At 41.5% G+C, this 18,335-nt stretch overlaps 2 protein-coding genes across 2 annotated transcripts; both read left to right on the top strand.

Annotated features, from left to right (window-relative positions):
- Positions 1–5,019: 5,019 nt before the first annotated feature.
- Positions 5,020–6,842, top strand: LOC139582696 (uncharacterized). Its single transcript, XM_071412931.1, has one exon. It carries the CDS (start codon positions 5,111–5,113, stop codon positions 6,728–6,730), a length of 1,620 nt encoding a protein of 539 aa, XP_071269032.1. The 5' UTR covers positions 5,020–5,110; the 3' UTR covers positions 6,731–6,842.
- A 931-nt stretch (positions 6,843–7,773) lies between these two features.
- LOC139582697 (lysosome-associated membrane glycoprotein 5-like) lies at positions 7,774–18,266 on the top strand. Its single transcript, XM_071412932.1, has 6 exons — positions 7,774–8,317; positions 9,913–10,091; positions 10,577–10,708; positions 10,963–11,056; positions 12,119–12,307; positions 17,148–18,266. Exons 1-6 carry the CDS (start codon positions 8,260–8,262, stop codon positions 17,324–17,326), a joined length of 831 nt encoding a protein of 276 aa, XP_071269033.1. The 5' UTR covers positions 7,774–8,259; the 3' UTR covers positions 17,327–18,266.
- Positions 18,267–18,335: the final 69 nt, after the last annotated feature.

The raw sequence follows: 18,335 nt of genomic DNA, 5'->3' as shown, positions 1-18,335 counted from the left end.
TGTGAAGCAATGAAATGGGGTATATGTCTACTCTGTGACACCCACAGAACACTACTGTGAAGAGTTTATGAAAATATTAGCATTGTAGCTCGGGACTGTGACTGTGAAATCACCTCCCCAGTCAGCCCATTGTGTGTATTGACATTCATATTGCATTGTACAGCTTTACCTGCGGATTGGGGCTCAATGAGGTATCAGTCTACTCAATGCCCAAGATATTTTTTCCCAACGACCTCCTCAGAGTTATCAGACTCAAACATCCACACATTATTGTTTTTCTTCTGGAATAGTGTCCAATACACATAGGTTGACAATAAATGTGGCTCAATTCACAGTTGTTTCAGAGTCCCGCTCTTTTGTTGATTTTATATAACATTCCAACCTCGTTTAGCATGATCTATTCAATTATGACATAATTCTACTATTTGTATTAATTTGCATCACTGTCAATTACATACTTTTATTTGAAGGCTGACAGCAAAGTCCACTATTGTGGCTAATCCTTATTGTTTCTAGCTTCACATAGATGGGTCCGACCATTAATTAAGTAGCTAGCTAACTATATAGCTACTGAAACAGATTATGTCGTTTTGCTATGTTTTGGGGGAAGAGCATTGTTTGCATCCATTTTTTATGACCAGCACTGTAGCGAGACAAGTTTACCAGCATCATAGCATACGTATCATGAATCGTGTTGACATATGAAATACGAGTGATAGTGTTATCAATGTATGAACGCGTTAAATTATAATATGACGTGCAGTCATATTCAGGTCCTGATTGGTCAACAAGCTTATTTGACACGTCAAATAGTGTTATTTGATGTGTATCTATTTTGACACGCAAAGATCCAAACGGCGTTCCATATATTACGGTGTTGGACAGGTGAACGTTTTAGTTAGAGAGATGTATTGTGGGTTGTTGTTATAAAGAAATCATGGGTACTGTAGTTTGTGTGCACATAGTATAAACTGACAGACAACTGTGTGGTCAGGTGTTCATACTACATGGCATTGCACTCACAAAGATCGACCAAAACAGAAAATACATACACCCTAAGTGACAGCAACCGCTTCTTTTAAACTTTTTTCTGCTGTTGAATTCGGCTGTTGTTCACCCAAATGGTCTGCAGAGAATATTATATATATTGGAATGTATGTAGGTAATAACCAAAATGTGTTCACTGGTGACCCTGGTCAATCAAGGGCTGGGGAATACAATTGGGTTCAACCACTGGGTTCCTTTCTTACTGTTTCTTTCTTCTTTTCTGTTTCAAATCCTCTTTCTCGCACTCTCTCTCTCTCTCTCTCTAGCACCTCACACTATAAACAAATTAATGCACTCACCACATATCTAGTGCAGAATTTCAAGTTTAAAAAAAAAAAAAGTGCTTTTAAATTGTATTTCATTGCTTTCAAATGGGCCTCTCAATGTCTGCTAGGACATTTAAATTATTTTACAAATTATAAATCCCAAAATAAGGGGTTATTTATATAAAGGTATATAAATAAATATACAAATAATATATATATATTAAATATAGTGTGTAGTTTAAGACTATATTGTGTTTGTTAGAGCTTTTGCACTAGTTGAATGTTTCTGTTATGTGTGACTATGTAACTTTTGCTCTCTAGTTTGTTGACAAAGCAGATTATTTTTGCAGAATAATTTCGCTTTTGATTTCCTTTTCGATTTGTATATCCTCTTTTTTGCTTGTCAACGTACAGATCATCATGTTAGTGTTTTTGTATTTATATTGTACTGTCGAGCTTCTAGCAATGAAAATACTGTTGTTGCCCTGCTCCTTTAATACTGTTTTCTAGTATGTGTACCAATAAACTATCCAGGTGTAAAATGGAACCTGTACTCCTGGCTCTTTATTTGCTAGCCTATGGGGACACCTTAAAGGTGCAGTCTGTTGGTTGTTTATTTACAGTACATCTGAATAATGTTGTGTCAACCATTTTTTTTGGGGGGGGGGGGGTCTGTGCTAGTGTACTTGCCTGCACCGAACAAAGACAAAGATGAACAGGTAGAATATATCTACTTTTTTCCTTACTTTCTGGTGGTTTGAGTCAGGTTAATTGTGTTTGTTCTTCCTCTCGCGGCCACAAGCACCTTTCATTTTTGCCACCAAACTCTGTACAGGCCTTGAATTCAGACTAATTTACTAAAATGGACATGTATTTGCAGATTTCAGTCAACAGGTGGAGTGTTCGAAAGTATATGAACTCTGTTTCCTTTTTCACAGTGTGAAACTCCCAGGAATATCTCTGTGAATATAAACAGTGATATAATGTTGTAAAATGGTAAAACAAACAAAAAAATATCTTGGTTCTTGTTTTATGAAATGATGACAACTAAAGATGAATGGTCGTGTCATTGAAGGCTGAAAGGGGCTGGGGGGAAGCCCACGCGCCTTTCCCTTAAAGGCCCGATGCAGCCATTTATACAGTACACAGCTAATCATTCAAGGGTATTTCTTTATTTGTACTATTTTCTACATTGTAGAATAATAGTGAAGACATCGAAACTATGACAACACATATGGAATCACGTAGTAACCAAAAAAGTGTTAAACAAATCAACATTTTATATTTGAGATTATTAAAAGTAGCCACCCTTTGCATTGATGACTGCTTTGCACACTCTTGGCATTCTCTCAACCAACTGACACTGTCAGTGATTTATTTCAAATTCAAGGCACACTTAACCAGCATGGCTACCACAGCATTCTGTAGCTATACGCCATCCTATCTGGTTTGTGCTTAGTGGGACTATCATTTGTTTTTCAACAGGACAATGACCCAACACACCTCCAGGCTGTGTAAGGGCTATTTGACCAAGAAGGAGAGTGATGGAGCACTGCATCAGATGACCTGGCCTCCACAATCACCCGACCTCAACCCAATTGAGATGGTTTGGGATTAGTCGGACCGCAGAGTGAAGGAAAAGCAGCCAACAAGTGCTCAGCATATGTGGGAACTCCTTCAAGACTGTTGGAAAAGCATTCCAGGTGAAGCTGGTTGAGAGAATGCCAAGAGTGTGCAAAGCTGTCAACAAGGCAAAGGGTGGCTACTTTGAAGAATCTCAAATATAAAATATATTTTGATTTGTTTAACACTTTTTTGGTTACTACATGATTCTATATGTATTATTTCATAGTTTTGATGTCTTCAATGTAGAAAATAGTGAACAATAAAGAAAACCACTGGAATTAGTTGGCGTGTACAAACATGTGACTGGTGCTGTAGTTATCATTGTGAAATCCTTAGTGCTGTGATTAACTGACATTTCAGTTAATCATTTTTAAACAACTAATTGGCTGATGTCGGTTCAATTATTTGAATCCCATTTCATTACGTTTTTCTCTGTGAAGTCGAGTAGGTGTGTCCAAACTTTTGACTGGTACTGTATATCAATATCAAATCATTTCTGGGTAACAATTAAATAACTTACTGTAATAACAGATTTCCATTAAAATTAGCAAAAATAGCTTTTAGCAACAAAAAAAACTATTTCTCAAGCTAAAATGTTGTTGGACTGTCTGTGATTGGTCTGAGTGGGGAGAGGAAAACTGAAAACTAGTTGTTATTGGCAGAGAGGTTTAAAACTCACTTTGTTATTGCTCTGTTAACCTATTTACTGCAAGGTGATGTCACCATGGAAAGCTGAAACTCCCGCCCATGCAAACCTGCTTGTTAGAAGGTCCTTTGTAGATTGTATTTTCAACCACCAACTATGAGGAAATACAGTTGAAGTCGGAAGTTTACATACACCTTAGCCAAATACATTTAAAATCACCTTTTCACAATTCCTGACATTTAATCCTAGTAAAAATTCCCTGTGCAGTTGCAAACCGTAGTCTGGCTTTTTTATGGCGGTTTTGGAACAGTGGCTTCTTCCTTGCTGAGCGGCCTTTCAGGTTATGTTGATGTAGGACTCGTTTTACTGTGAATATAGATACTTTTGTACCTGTTTCCTCCAGCAGCTTCACAAGGTCCTATGCTGTTGGTCTGGGATTGATTTGCACTTTTCGCACCAAAGTACATTCATCTCTATGAGACAGAACGCATCTCCTTCCTGAGTGGTATGACAGCTGCGTGGGATCATGGTGTTTATACTTGCGTACTATTGTTTGTACAGATGAACGTGGTACCTTCGGGCGTTTGGAAATTGCTCCCAAGGATGAACCAGACTTGTGGAGGTCTAGAATTTTTTTTCTGAGGTCTTGGCTGATTTCTTTTGATTTCCCCATGATGTCAAGCAAAGAGGCACTGAGTTTGGAGGTAGGCCTTGGAAAACATCCACAGGTACACCTCCAATTGACTCAAATTATGTAATTTAGCCTATCAGAAGCTTCTAAAGCCATAATATAATTTTCTGGAATTTTCCAAGCTGTTTAAAGGCACAGTCAACTTAGTGTATGTGAACTTCTGACCCACTGGAATTGTGATACAGTGAAAATAAGTGAAATAATCTGTCTGTAAACAATTGTTGGAAAAATTACTTGTGTCATGCACAAAGTAGATGTCCTAACCGACTTGCCAAAACTATAGTTTGTTAACAAGAAATGTGTGAAGTGGTTGAAAAACGAGTTTTAATGACTCCAACCTAAGTGTATGTAGACTTCCGACTTCAACTGTAACACTGAAAAAAAGTCACACTTTTACAGTGTTAGTTTTATCATTTTTTGTACAATATGATACAGTACACAGTAAAAACTGAATTTCGACTGCAATGAACCCTGGCAGGCATGGGCTGTAGGCTACTGTTCTGTTCCAGTTGCAATAATCGCATTCAATAAGAGCTAAATTAATTCACAGTCCCCCAGACCCCTACACACAAACAGGCGGTGCAGCCTCTGAAGCACCTTATCACAATTAGGCTATTAGTGATTCCATTAGAAAACTGAAAAAGTATGATAATGATGTTAGCGTTGTCCTGGCAACTCCATGGCTTTTCGTGACTATAAAACAGCTTTGAGGGGCGGTATGTTTTTTTGCGGTGTGTATCAGGTTGGGAGAGAGGTTACACCAAACCTGCTCCTGAACAGATACTGCTTCGTGTCTAACATACATAAAACCGTTATTCTATCAATTAAGTCATCATGTTGAAACTTCCGGAGAAGTCCAGCAGCCAAACAGGCACCAGAATCCTCCTCGAGGCCATGTCGAACGATAAGGTCCACTTGGCGAGGTTCATTCTCGACGCACTGGATGGGAAAATCATCGACTCCAAAACGGAGGGCGCGCAGACCCCTCTCATCTCATCTGTTCTGCTACCCGAATGTCAGACCAGGTCCAAATTCATAGAGATGCTTCTCCATAAGGGCGCCAGCGTCAATTGTCAAGACGAGAGCGGCCGCACTGCGCTCAGTTACGCATGTGAAAAGGGTTACCTTGACGCGGTGAAGATTTTGGTTAGAAACAACGCAGATCCAGAGATGGTTGACGCGTGGGGGAACACTGCGCTGATGTACGCGGCAGTGGCTGGTCACTCACCGGTCGTTGCGTTCTTGGTGAGAGCCTTCAAGAGACTGGGGCTTCAAATAGACCGACAGAATAAAGTTGGTAACTCGGCAGTGGAGGTAGCAAAGTTTCTCGGCCACACAGACTGTTTTTATGCGCTAACCAGTAACTCAAAGAAAACCCGTGAAAATGACATTGGAGGTCAGAAAGATGGTCATTCCCACGTCAGCTCGGATTGTAACATAAATGAGGAGAAGTTGGAGAGAAAGTTATTGGATCCCATTAAGACACCAGACGTTCTCCAGGTGTGTCCCCAAAGTGACAGCTTGACCGCAGTGGACGGGACATGGCTCCCGAGGCGTTCGGGTCGCAGAAGAAATTCTTTGATCTTAAAGAGTCGATTACAGTCAATGGATTCCATTGAGGAGTTTGAGAGAGAGATTGACATCCCCACATTCCCACAGGAGCTGGTTTTCTCGGGTGTCCTCACCCCCAAACCCCCTCCTCGATCTAACAACCTCCAGACCTGCCCAAAACTGAAAACAATCTGTGTCATCACCAAACCTGGGGAAAAGTTCACCAGCTCTGACAATCACCTGCCTCCTCTTACCAGAGGATCTGAGCATCTCAATCACATGTCGGTTCTCTATTCGCCTCGGCCGGCCAAAAACAACCTCAAAACCACAAAAAGCTGCGTGTCAATATCTGCGCCAATATCCTCTTCGTCCTCTCGTCTTGGTATCCTACTAACTCCTATCACAGGCAACAAAGGCAAAGACGAATGGGATAATGTCAAACTGAAAACAGGACCTGACTTTAGTGTGAGGAGATTTGACGACAGCTACTACCAGAAAAGGTGCAGTTTGCCCACAAGCATCCTCAGTCCTGCACCTCCTGACCGTTCGAAAATGCCTTTACACAAAACCAAAACTATGTTTAGAAACGTTTCAACGACGGCCAACACAGAAATTCCAGATTTTACACCACCTGTTACCAGCTCCTCAACGACGTTCACGGTATTGGGCAACAAACTGTTTCGGAGGTTTACATTCCCCGCGTTTAAACAGAGCGGGAAGGAGGAACAGGGGGGCGCGTGTGGAGGAGATCCCGCCTCAGGTTCACCGCGAGGAATGCCGCGTTCAGAGACGTTCCCGCTGAGCACAAGACACCCGCAGGTGGGTAGTAAGCCCAGCATAGACAGTATCAGTGCAGTGAAATGCGAGTTTGACTTCAATTTTAAAACGGCCCATTCTTCTTAAACAGTATTTCTCTGAGGATCATGCATAATTGGCAAATGTCATTTTGGAGAGCTGCAGTGTGTGAAGGCTTTTCCCCCCACTTCTTTTATTCCAGCACTACTAACACATTTTATTGAACTTGCCTAATTGTGATTCTAGATTGAGGACTATAGGAGATTAGTTGAATCAGGTGTGTTAGTTCTGCCTTGGGCTGGAACAAATACCTGTACACACTAGTGTTGAGGAAAGGGCGGGACAAACGCAAAGGCATATCCACGGGGAAGCCTCATGCAGCACAAATAGGATGATGTACATTTACTTTGAATAACAAACGTCATCACTTTCATAGCTATTCATATTGGTTGTGAAATATCAATACTATACATGTCATTTGTTTAAATTGTTTTCATGGATTGCATTTCTATTTCAGTTACATTCTTGAATTGTGAAATATTAAGATGAATTAATAAATCATCGTTGGTATTTCTAAATGGCAAGTGTTTGTGTTCTTTGGAGGAGGAAGGCGTGTGTGTGTTTCCTCAATGTCAAGCTTCTTGGTAAGTTATGAAACCTTCACATAACCTTGACGTTAGAATACTGGGTCATTCTGGAAAGTCTACAGAGAAAGCTATCACATTTACACTGCGTTATAGTTCTTTCATGTATTATTTATTGCCTGTGTTTGTGGAAGCAATGTGAAGGAGGGGGGGGGGGGCAATGTCCGCTATTGCCAAATTACAAGAGATACAACATCATCTGACACATCACACATATTCATTCGTGCCGTGTGTTTATTAACGTTTACAATCATTAGAATCATAGACACACAAAAGTCAAGGGTGTGTATTTAAGCTGTAGTATGCACAATGTCTATGACAAAGGTGTGAGAGAGCGGACACTCGCACACACGCACTGCCCGGTGTTCTCAAGACTGAGTTCACACTCCGTTGTGTGTGGATGAGAGCACGTCGCCAGACTGCAATCCACGCACACACGCACCACAGAAACTGCAACCTGCCCAGAAGCAGAGAGGAGGGGTTAGCACACACCTCAGCTGCAATCACAGAGATGGAAACAGCAGCAGTGCGGGACTGACTAGCTGTGGTTGCTGCTGCAAAGCTTTTTGAAGGAAACTAACTTCCGGAGAGAAACTTAGTGTCTGCAGTGTCTTAGTATGTGCAGTGTCTTAGTATGTGCAGTGTCTTAGTATGTGCAGGGGAAACTCTGCTTCGCCGCCGGTGACGCTCACCAAAAGCTCTCTCATCGTCTGAATTTAGAGAGAGGAGAGAGTCTTAAGCTGTACAATGCGTTCAGATAGCAGTTAACGAAACAACCGTGACATTTTAATACGCAGCAAACCAGATGCTAACTCTCACATTCACCTGGAGATTTGCTGCATTCGCGATGATCGTGACTACGAGACACTGAGCAGCGGTATCCCTCCTCTCTCTCTTTCTCCTTACCGCTCTCTCTTTTGTCTTTTTCTCTCTCTCGCTCTCTTCGCGGGTTCACTACAAGACTACCAGCCATTTAGCCATTTCAGCAGTGCAATGGAGCAGCTCAGATTCAGCACCTTGGACAGCGCTAGAGTTCTACTGTGTTTGTTCGGTAAGCTGTGTGTGTGTGTGTGTGTGTGTGTGTGTGTGTGTGTGTGTGTGTGTGTGTGTGTGTGTGTGTGTGTGTGTGTGTGTGGCATACGATATTTTGGTCGTGACTGCACGCTGCAACCTGCGTGTCCCTTTGTCTTTGTGTGTGTGTGTTGCATACGATATTTCGGTCGTGACTGCACACTGCAGCCTGCGTGTCTTTCTGTCTTTGTGTGCGTGCGTGTGTGTGAGTGTGCGCGCGCGTATCTCTGTGTGTGTGTGTGAGGGAGAGACAGATAGAGAGAGAGAGAAATTCCTGTTGAGTTTGTGGGTAGAGGCACAGCCACCTGTTTTGACCCCAGTGCGGCGAAAAGCACTTTATGAGAAAAAGAGTCAAGTGCTTGTCATTATTAGAGCATTAGACTCACCGGTATGGGCGTCCCTATGTGCTGCCCATGTCACTAAGGCATGCAGGGGACGAGTAACTCACTGACTTGAGATCGAAGAGGTATCTTACAACCGTGTCATGTAGCTGTGTATTGTTTTACATCTGAGTGGGCAAATATACTCAAGAGAAGATTCGCTAAATGATCGGCCCGTTTTCTTTTGGGAGAAGATAAGTTCCTTTGAGCCTAATCTTGAGTTTTTGGGCACACTGGATTTGCTGATCATGCATGTTTGCATGTCAAGCACTGATTATTCAGTCTGCAACATCATTGACAGTAAAACACATTCTTTCCAACCATCATTGACTGAAAATAAAGTAGTTCATTATTCTATTTTCTACAGATTCTATTTTATTCTGTTCCATCTGCTGATCTCACATGTTTTAATTTAAACCTCTTAAGGATCGGACCCTTTTTTTTTTTTAAATTTCGCATAAAATTACACCCAAATCTAACTGCCTGTAGCTCAGAACCTGAAGCAAGGATATGCATATTCTTGATACCATTTGAAAGGGAACACTTTGAAGTTTGTGGAAATGTGAAATGAATGTAGGAGGATATAACACATTAGATCTGGTTAAAGATAATACAAAGGGGGGAAAAAAACGTTTTTTTGTGTTTTTTTTGTACCATCATCTTTGAAGTGCAAGAGAAAGGCCCTAATGTATTATTCCAGCTCAGTCGCAATTTATATTTTGGACACTAGATGGCAGCAGTGTGTGTGCAAAGTTTTAGACTCATCCAATGAACCATTGCATTTCTGTTCAATATGTTGTATCAAGACTGCCCAAATGTGTCTAATTGGTTTATTAATCACTTTTCAAGTTCATAACTGTGCACTCTCCTCAAACAATAGCATGGTATTATTTCACTGTAATAGCTACTGTAAATTGGACAGTGCAGTTAGGTTAACAAGAATTTAATATTTCTGACAATATCAGATATGTCCATGTCCTGGGAAATATTCTTGTTACTTACAACCTCATGCTAATCGCATTAGCCTACGTTAGCTCAACCGTCCGTGGGGGACCCACCAATCATGTAGAAGTTTTGAAGCATATTCATTGGAATATAGTTGGCGCTAGAAAACATATAAACTGTTATTGATTTGCCACTCTATTCCCACTGTACTCTACACTGCTGACATGACTCTATATCTCCCTGTGTTCAGCGATCCTGGTCCGGTTTACGGTCACGGCCGAGCAGGAGGGAGAGAACCTCTCCGGTCTGTCCACCAACCCGGATAAAGACATATTCGTGGTCCGAGAGAACGGGACCACCTGCCTCATGGTCGAGTTCGCTGTCCGCTTCACGGTCCCCTTCGATGTCCTCGCGCTCAACGGGATAGATGTAAGACACGACTCCGATATTTGATGGCTCAGCATATTTGTAGAATGTTACTTTTACTTTGAATGTACACTGTTCAAGTCAAGATTGCATATACAACTGGGTAGATAATAAAGTTAGAATAGCCCTACATTTTGAGACACTTTACCCTCCGGACCTAGCCTACTGATGGGAATGTGTAGGTGGACAGAACCTGTCAGACTTCGTCTGTCTATCAACTTGAACTGACAGTGACATACTGTCCCATTTCTGTATGTAACAATTTGCTCTCATTCAGACACACGGACCCCCATGCCACGGTATTACGCACTGGGGGCTGTGCGTAAAATGATGTGCAGATCTTTTGGAAACACTGTACTGGGCTGTAGCAACAGCGTACCAGTGTGAAACAATTCATAGAAGAAAGAGTAGTCTACTGAGAATAAAACAAATGTCTGATCGACACAATGAATCATACACTACTGAATGATCTGTTCTGTTCTTTGCAGCTTATCACGGAGAATGCGTATCTGGCTCTGCCTCGCGGGGCAGACATAGAGGGGAAATGCGGAAGCCAGGACGCCCATATACACATCTCGTGGAATGATAACGCCTACACACTCCGCATCTACTTCGTCAAGGTTTGTCCCCTACTATGAAATAGTCAGTGGGCAAGCGGAGGCGATTTACAATTACCCCAAATCCTTAAGTGCATTTACCCCCTGTGGTTTTCTTGTAAAAATCTGTTTGGGTAACATCGCCTACACATAACAGCCAGGCATAATGTTCTGCTGCTGGTGACGATATGGTAAAAAAATAATATTGGAAAGCAGGGAATGACCGTGTGTGTGTGTGTGTGTGTGTGTGTGTGTGTGTGTGTGTGTGTGTGTTGCAGGAAACCAGTGGCAAGGGACATGTGTGGAAGATTAGCAAGGTGCAGTTCGTTTATGACACCTCGGAGAAAACGCATTTCCTCAACTCATACAACCGTGAGTAGCAATTGTAACCCACTCAGCAATTTCTATGTTTGTTTTGCGATATGATTTCATTGAAACAATTATTTCACATTTGTACTAAGCTGATACAATAAAGAAAGACAATTCACATTGTCCTTTGGATATTTCCAAATTTCATTTTATATTTTTTAAATTTTCTTTCTACAAAACATTATTATTATTATTATTATTATGATGTTCCTTCTTAATATTTCTTTGGTCACATCTGATTTATTGCTGTCATTTCGATTAGATCTATTATAAACTCATTCATTTAATAGCCGTCATGACTTATTGAGAATCATGACTTATTGAGAAGCATTGATTATAAATTAAATTAAATTCACTAATATAGGCTACATTCATGTAGCCTACCCTGACCGCACCATTTTTGGATTCAATATTAATCCACATTTTAAAAATCATGATGGGACAGGCTGGAGTAAAGTTGAAAACGGAATTATTGAAAGCAAACATTGCATTTTTTGCTGGATTTTCATCGATTTTCATTGAAGCACATTTTGATTATACTGTAGGTCGCCTTTTTGTCTGTACACGCTACTGGTGTGTCTATCGCAGTGGCCGTTTTATGAGTTTGTAAAAACAAAGGGATTCCTATAACCCTTGTACATAGAGGTTTTATACTTAAGAGGTTTTAACATTTCAATACTTATTCCTAAATCTTTCACAAATATTTGCTGAATAGGCTACATAGACTTTTATTTCGATATTGTGTAGCCTATAGGCCTACACATTTCTTTAACCAACTTCTATTAAAGACATGTTTTTGTGTTTCTCTGTATGAAATGCATGCTTGTGTGCGTGTGCGTGTGTGTGTGTGCCTGTGTGTGTGTGTGTACGTGTGTGTGTGTGTGTGTGTGTGTGTGTGTGTGTGTGTGTGTGTGTGTGTGTGTGTGTGTGTGTGTGTGTGTGTGTGTGTGTGTGTGTGTGTGTGTGTGTGTGTGTGTGCGTGTGTGCATTTTCTGTTTGTACCTACCTACTCATGTAATATGTCTCCTCATGTACTGTATCCTCCTATTCCTTCTCTCCATACAGCTGGGAAGCACACAGCCAGCACCCACCATTTGTCAGCGTTAGAGACCCCTGCTGGCCGCTCATATGTCTGCGAGGCTAAGCAGACACTCACCCTCATCTCCAGTGACCACCAGAAGGGAGTGACTGTTGCCATAAGTGACGTCCAGATCCAGCCCTTCGACATCAACTCAGATTTCATGTTCAGTGAAGGTACAGAATCTAACCCTAACGTCATACAGCCATGCTCAGTGAAGGTACAGAATCTAATCCTAACATCATACAGCCATGCTCAGTGAAGGTACAGAATCTAACCCTAACGCCATACAGCCATGCTCAGTGAAGGTACAGAATCTAACCCTAACGTCATACAGCCATGCTCAGTGAAGGTACAGAATCTAACCCTAACGCCATACAGCCATGCTCAGTGAAGGTACAGAATCTAACCCTAACGTCATACAGCCATGCTCAGTGAAGGTACAGAATCTAACCTTAACCTCATACAGCCATGCTCAGTGAAGGTACAGAATCTAACCCTAACGCCATACAGCCATGCTCAGTGAAGGTACAGACTCTAACCCTAACGTCATACAGCCATGCTCAGTGAAGGTACAGAATCTAACCCTAACGTCATACAGCCATGCTCAGTGAAGGTACAGAATCTAACCCTAACGTCATACAGCCATGCTCAGTGAAGGTACAGAATCTAACCCTAACGTCATACAGCCATGCTCAGTGAAGGTACAGAATCTAACCCTAACGTCATACAGCCATGCTCAGTGAAGGTACAGACTCTAACCTTAACCTCATACAGCCATGCTCAGTGAAGGTACAGAATCTAACCCTAACGTCATACAGCCATGCTCAGTGAAGGTACAGACTCTAACCCTAACTAACTCTAGTTTAACTAACTGTAATTCGAACTCTAACGTCATGTAGCTATGTTCAGTGATGGTACAGACTCTAACCCGTATGTCATACAGCCATGTTCAGTGAAGGTACAGACTGTAACCCTAACGTCATACAGCCATGTTCAGTGATGATACAAATAGAACAACAACCTACAGTAGTACTCCCCTCAATTTGCAAATGTTTCACACATGTCAAATGTATATCCCAGTATCAAAAAGTTTGTCATCTTGAGGAGAGATATAGACACTAGTGATGATGATGGTGATGACAGTTTGCCGTAAAGTAGTATTGGAGAAGTTATCTCACAACCCCTACAAATTGCACTCTCCCTGCTCCCTTCATCTCCCTCTCCCTCACCCTTCTCTCTCTCTGGGGGCTGGGGGATGTTGCTGCAGATTGAAGAGCAGAGCTGCAGAGAGGGAGGGAGGGGGGATGAGAGAGAGGAAAGAGAGTAGAGGAGAAAGCGAGAGAGGTCATTAGGACTTTATTGCTTTAGTCCCTGTCCTCAATGCAGACTTTAGACTTTAGTTCTCTCTTCTCTCTCCTGGGTGAGGATCAGAGGCGCCAGATCAGCTTGGCACATGGCAGGACAGATAGCTCAAACACCCCCGAGGGAGTGTTGGGCCGGTTTTATGACAACGCCTGTTGTAAACTTTCTCTCTCTTGCATTGCAGTACGGAGAAGTTAAAAATACTTTTGTTACAACAGAGAGAGACTTTACCAAAACTTCAAACATCGAACAATGAACATTGGGGCAATATATTTCAATATCCAAATGACAGATATATAATATGGAAAATATTATATAATATTATATAAGATAAAATAATTATGACAGATAATAAGATAATTATGACAGATATAATATGGAAAATTAATGTGTATTTTGTGATATCATTAAAATGATCAGAAAGACTGTATTACAAGATAACTGTAACTCTGAAAGTGTACACGTCCTAGTGATCAGGTTTGCATCTAAATGTTGTTTCAAATAAATGATTAAGTATAAGAATACTTTTGAAAAGATAGAAATATGATTTTAAATGAAATAATGGCTTTTCATATAAACCTGGGCCAAGTCAGTAACCACACCCATGTGAGCATGTCAACATGATGGAACCACCTTTCCGACCAGAGGGCTTAAAAGGACTCGCTGAAGAATTAACATATTAGACCAAGCAGGTGGACGGTGTAAGCCGGACGTCACGAAATGGTTAAAACTACAAGACCAGAAAATGTTAAGACCCTCTGAAACTCTTGACAATTAAAGAAGTTGAAGAAGTTGAAGCCTAAGTGTTATTGTTTATTAGTTTACTGCAATTGGTGGAAGGGTGGTAGGGTTTGCGGTGAATAATAAAGGTATATTCTAAAAAAAAAAGTATGTCTATATAGGTGTGTGTATGTATATATATGCGTATGTGTATGTATATGGATATATATATTTACCCTTCCAAAATATATGGAGGGTTAGAAATGATACAGACAATTACATTGATGGAAGCAACAATCTTGCCGCAATATTAAGCTGATCCAACCCTTTAGAAAAATAAAATACAAAAATAAGTTGAAGACTAGACCAATACATTCCCAGTCTGCAGCTGGTATGTAAGGTATTCTAGGACAATTGACCAAGACGGGAGGGAAGAACAAATCTCTCTCACCATCATAGGTACCTCTGAGGTATCTAGTCTAACAAACAGAGGGAAGTACAGATCCCTGTGAACACCGCATGGTACACCTCTGATGTATCCATTCTAACGAACATTCAGCGACAAAGAAGCCTAAAACTAAGGACATTGTGACCTCTGGTGGACAACCAGAGACTTACATCGAACTACATGCCGTAAACGGATAGAGTGATTTCAACAGAAAGACGTCAGAGAAAGACATCTACGCTTAAGTATATGTTTCACTTCTAATCCGAATGAGCGATTGTTAGGGTGCTAAATATTTATATTTACGGTGAGCGTAGTTTCCAAATATATGTACGATAAGTCCACTTTCTTTGTCTCTCCTGCTCTTTATCTTTCCCCACCCCTTTCCATTGTGTAATAAGCCGTCATATTGGGTTAGTCCACTAGGGACTTTTCATGTGCATTATGTTAGTAATCGATAACCTATACCGTGTGTGTGTTTGTGTTTCTGTGTGATTATTTAGTTAGTTAGTTAGTAAATAAATAGTTAAGCCAATTTGTGTATTGCTGATTCATCACTTAGAATAGGGTTCTTGCGGATTAAGATATTTGTGACGTTCAGAATGAGATAATAATTGAAAAAATAATTGAATGATAATTGAATGATGACTGGTATGATATTGATATATTCTTCAGTTAATTCGGGAAACGATAACTCATTAAATAAACTTTTCCCATGGTGCCCCAAATTACTAAGGAATTAATTGTTTCATGATTTATTTAATCGAGTAATAATTTAACTTTGGAGGTAATTATTCGATGAATAGCAGTCATCACATTAATGATAGTCACGTCACGACAGTTCTATACTGTGACCTCTAAAGGCGATCATGCTTCTCTCTCTGGACTGCAGTAAACTACACAGTGTTTTGCTACAGCACCCTTCAACTATAGTGTTTATTAATCCTTGGTATACAGAAGCTTTTCAACTGGCACATATTAACCTTTGACACGTTCTGTAAGATCTGCTAACCACCAGAGAGCAGTCCACCAATGATGACGTAAACAATCGAGTAAATACATCCTATGATCCAGGACATAAGGTCATAGTACAGTACATGTAAAAAAGAATACAGATCACTTAGCTAATATGAACAAAATTATTTTAAGGACCTGGCGGTTATGGCCCTGACTGCCCTTAAATGTGACCCTTTTATTTATTTATATATATATTTTTAAATTTTACCCCCTTTTCTCCCCAATTTTTCGTGGTATCCAATCGCTAGTAATTATCTTGTCTCATCGCTATAACTCCCGTACGGGCTCGGGAGAGACTAAGGTCGAAAGCCATGCGTCCTCCGAAGCACAACCCAACCAAGCCGCACTGCTTCTTAACACAGCGCGCCTCCAATCCAGAAGCCAGCCGCACCAATGTGTCGGAGGAAACACCGTGCACCTGGCCCCCTCGGTTAGCGCACACTGCACCAGGCCCGCCACAGGAGTCGCTGGAGCGCGATGAGACAAGGATATCCCTACCGGCCAAACCCTCCCTAACCCGGACGACGCTAGGCCAATTGTGCGTCGCCCCACGGACCTCCCGGTCGCGGCCGGCTGCGACAGAGCCTGGGCACGAACCCAGAGACTCTGGTGGCGCAGCTAGTGCTGCGATGCAGTGCCCTAGACCACTGTGCCACCCGGGAGGCCCAAATGTGACTCTTTCTAATTTAGAGACCAGTGAGACTCTGTTTCTGGGACATTTTGACCTCATATTATTAAATGTTGACCTGATATTAATCAGTGATGTCACGTTAACGCTCTCTCATAGAGGAGAACCTTCTCACTGTGGGGATGGGAAAAATTAAGGGATGTGGCTGACCAGCAAACCCATGTTTAATTTCCCAGTTAGTTAAAGTTAAGGTTAGGGTTAGGGTTAAGGTTAGGGTTTAGGGTTAAGGTTAGGGTTTAGGGTTGCAGGCCAGTCATGTAGCTTTAGTTGCACATGTGTGGATAGAACTGTGTGTGTGTGCGCGTGTGTGTGCGCGTGTGTGTGTGTGTGTGTGTGTGTGTGTGTGTGTGTGTGTCTGTGTGTGTGTGTGTATGTGTGTGTGTGTGTGTGTGTGTGTGTGTGTGTGTGTGTGTGTGTGTGTGTGTGTGTGTGTGTGTGTGTGTGTGTGTGTGTGTGTGTGTGTAGGGGTAGGTAGCATGTGTTTGACACATGAACACATCAGTAACACTTGATTTAATGCAAGGCATTGGCACATAACAGACAGACAGACAAAAACACACACATACACGCACACAAACACACACACACACAGTTCTAATCTATTCACACATGAATGTGTGTGTGTGTGTGTGTGTGTGTGTGTGTGTGTGTGTGTGTGTGTGTGTGTGTGTGTGTGTGTGTGTGTGTGTGTGTGTGTGTGTGTGTGTGTGTGTGTGTGTGTGTGTGTGTGTGTGTGTGTGTGTGTGTGTGTGTGTGTGTGTGTGTGTGTGTCTGCCTGCAGCCTATAAGTGCATCACGGACCAGAGGGAACAGCTGGAGGAGACTCTTCCTCTGATCCTGGGCTTCATCCTGGGCCTCATCATCGTCATCACACTGTCCGTCTACCACTTCCACCTTAAACTGACCGCTGCCACTCAGTCTCAGCTGCCCTGCAACCGATCCATGTACAGCAACATGTAAGGTACTGGACATTGAAACAGCCACTGTACCACAAATCTCCCTGGTCAAGAGGAATATGTAAGGAATCAGATATTATCATCACAATAGTACAACTCCATGTTCAAGGTAATAGGACATTGAAACAAGCACAACGTGATGTTCAAGGTAATAGGACATTGAAACAAGCACAACGTGATGTTCAAGGTAATAGGACATTGAAACAAGCACAATGTGATGTTCAAGTCATTACAACCACTATACTATAAAATCAAGACAACATGACCACTCTCCATTCAAGGATTGGACATTAGAACAACAATCATTGACTACAATTATAACCACAACGCTCCTGCCTCTCCAAAGTCAACCCATTGTGAATTCCCCTGCTCTGAACTTCATCATATATTGGAGAGTAGGCCAGAACTTGATGGAGGCCTAACTTGCAATATGGCTAACTTGAGATATGCTTTTGAGTAAAACCATGCATTGAAGTCAATTGGAGACTTGCGCAACATTTGATTTACGCACAGAGATTTTTCAGTTAGCATTCCACCCATAGGAGGTGTTCTGTTGTTTGTGTCCAGAAATCGAGGTTATGTCGAGAAGCCTGCAGTTTGTCATTCCCCATCACCTGTCTCTCTCTGTCTTTTCTGTAAACGCGCCACAAAAGAAACCTTGCAGGTGGCAGGTCCAGAGTTGATGTTCGGCTGAGGTTTTTACTTTTTCATATCCAGTTTTTCCTTTTTGTTTTTGAATGCAATCATAGTGGTGAAAGTGGAGTGTTGTGCTGTGTGCAGGTGTTTCAACGACCTTCAGAAATCATGAAAAATAAATCATTGCAGGCAGTGTATTTACTTTGGTTTGATGGATCCTTTTCCAGATCCCATTGTATGGAATTATATCAAGAAAAAATATGAAATATGTAAATAAAACAAATAAAACGTGTTCTGTAAAAAACTTGCGTAGGTCTGTTTTTCATGTTGTTTTGTGTATGCCCATATAAAACTGGTCAGCTATACTTTTGGACAAC

Source organism: Salvelinus alpinus, chromosome 8 (assembly GCF_045679555.1).
Source record: "Salvelinus alpinus chromosome 8, SLU_Salpinus.1, whole genome shotgun sequence".
In the NCBI taxonomy this organism is placed as follows: domain Eukaryota; kingdom Metazoa; phylum Chordata; class Actinopteri; order Salmoniformes; family Salmonidae; genus Salvelinus; species Salvelinus alpinus.
The sequence above is the reverse complement of the archived record's forward strand: the minus strand, read 5'-3'. Positions and strand labels throughout refer to the sequence as shown.

What these genes read in the sequence shown, in the direction of transcription:
- LOC139582696 (XM_071412931.1), top strand. Translation starts at nt 5,111, where the DNA reads ATGTTGAAACTTCCGGAGAAGTCCAGCAGCCAAACAGGCACCAGAATC.
- LOC139582697 (XM_071412932.1), top strand. Translation starts at nt 8,260, where the DNA reads ATGGAGCAGCTCAGATTCAGCACCTTGGACAGCGCTAGAGTTCTACTG. An exon ending in TCGCGCTCAACGGGATAGAT is followed by an intron (nt 10,092 to 10,576) that starts GTAAGACACGAC and finishes TGTTCTTTGCAG; the next exon opens with CTTATCACGGAGAATGCGTA. An exon ending in AGATTTCATGTTCAGTGAAG is followed by an intron (nt 12,308 to 17,147) that starts GTACAGAATCTA and finishes GTCTGCCTGCAG; the next exon opens with CCTATAAGTGCATCACGGAC.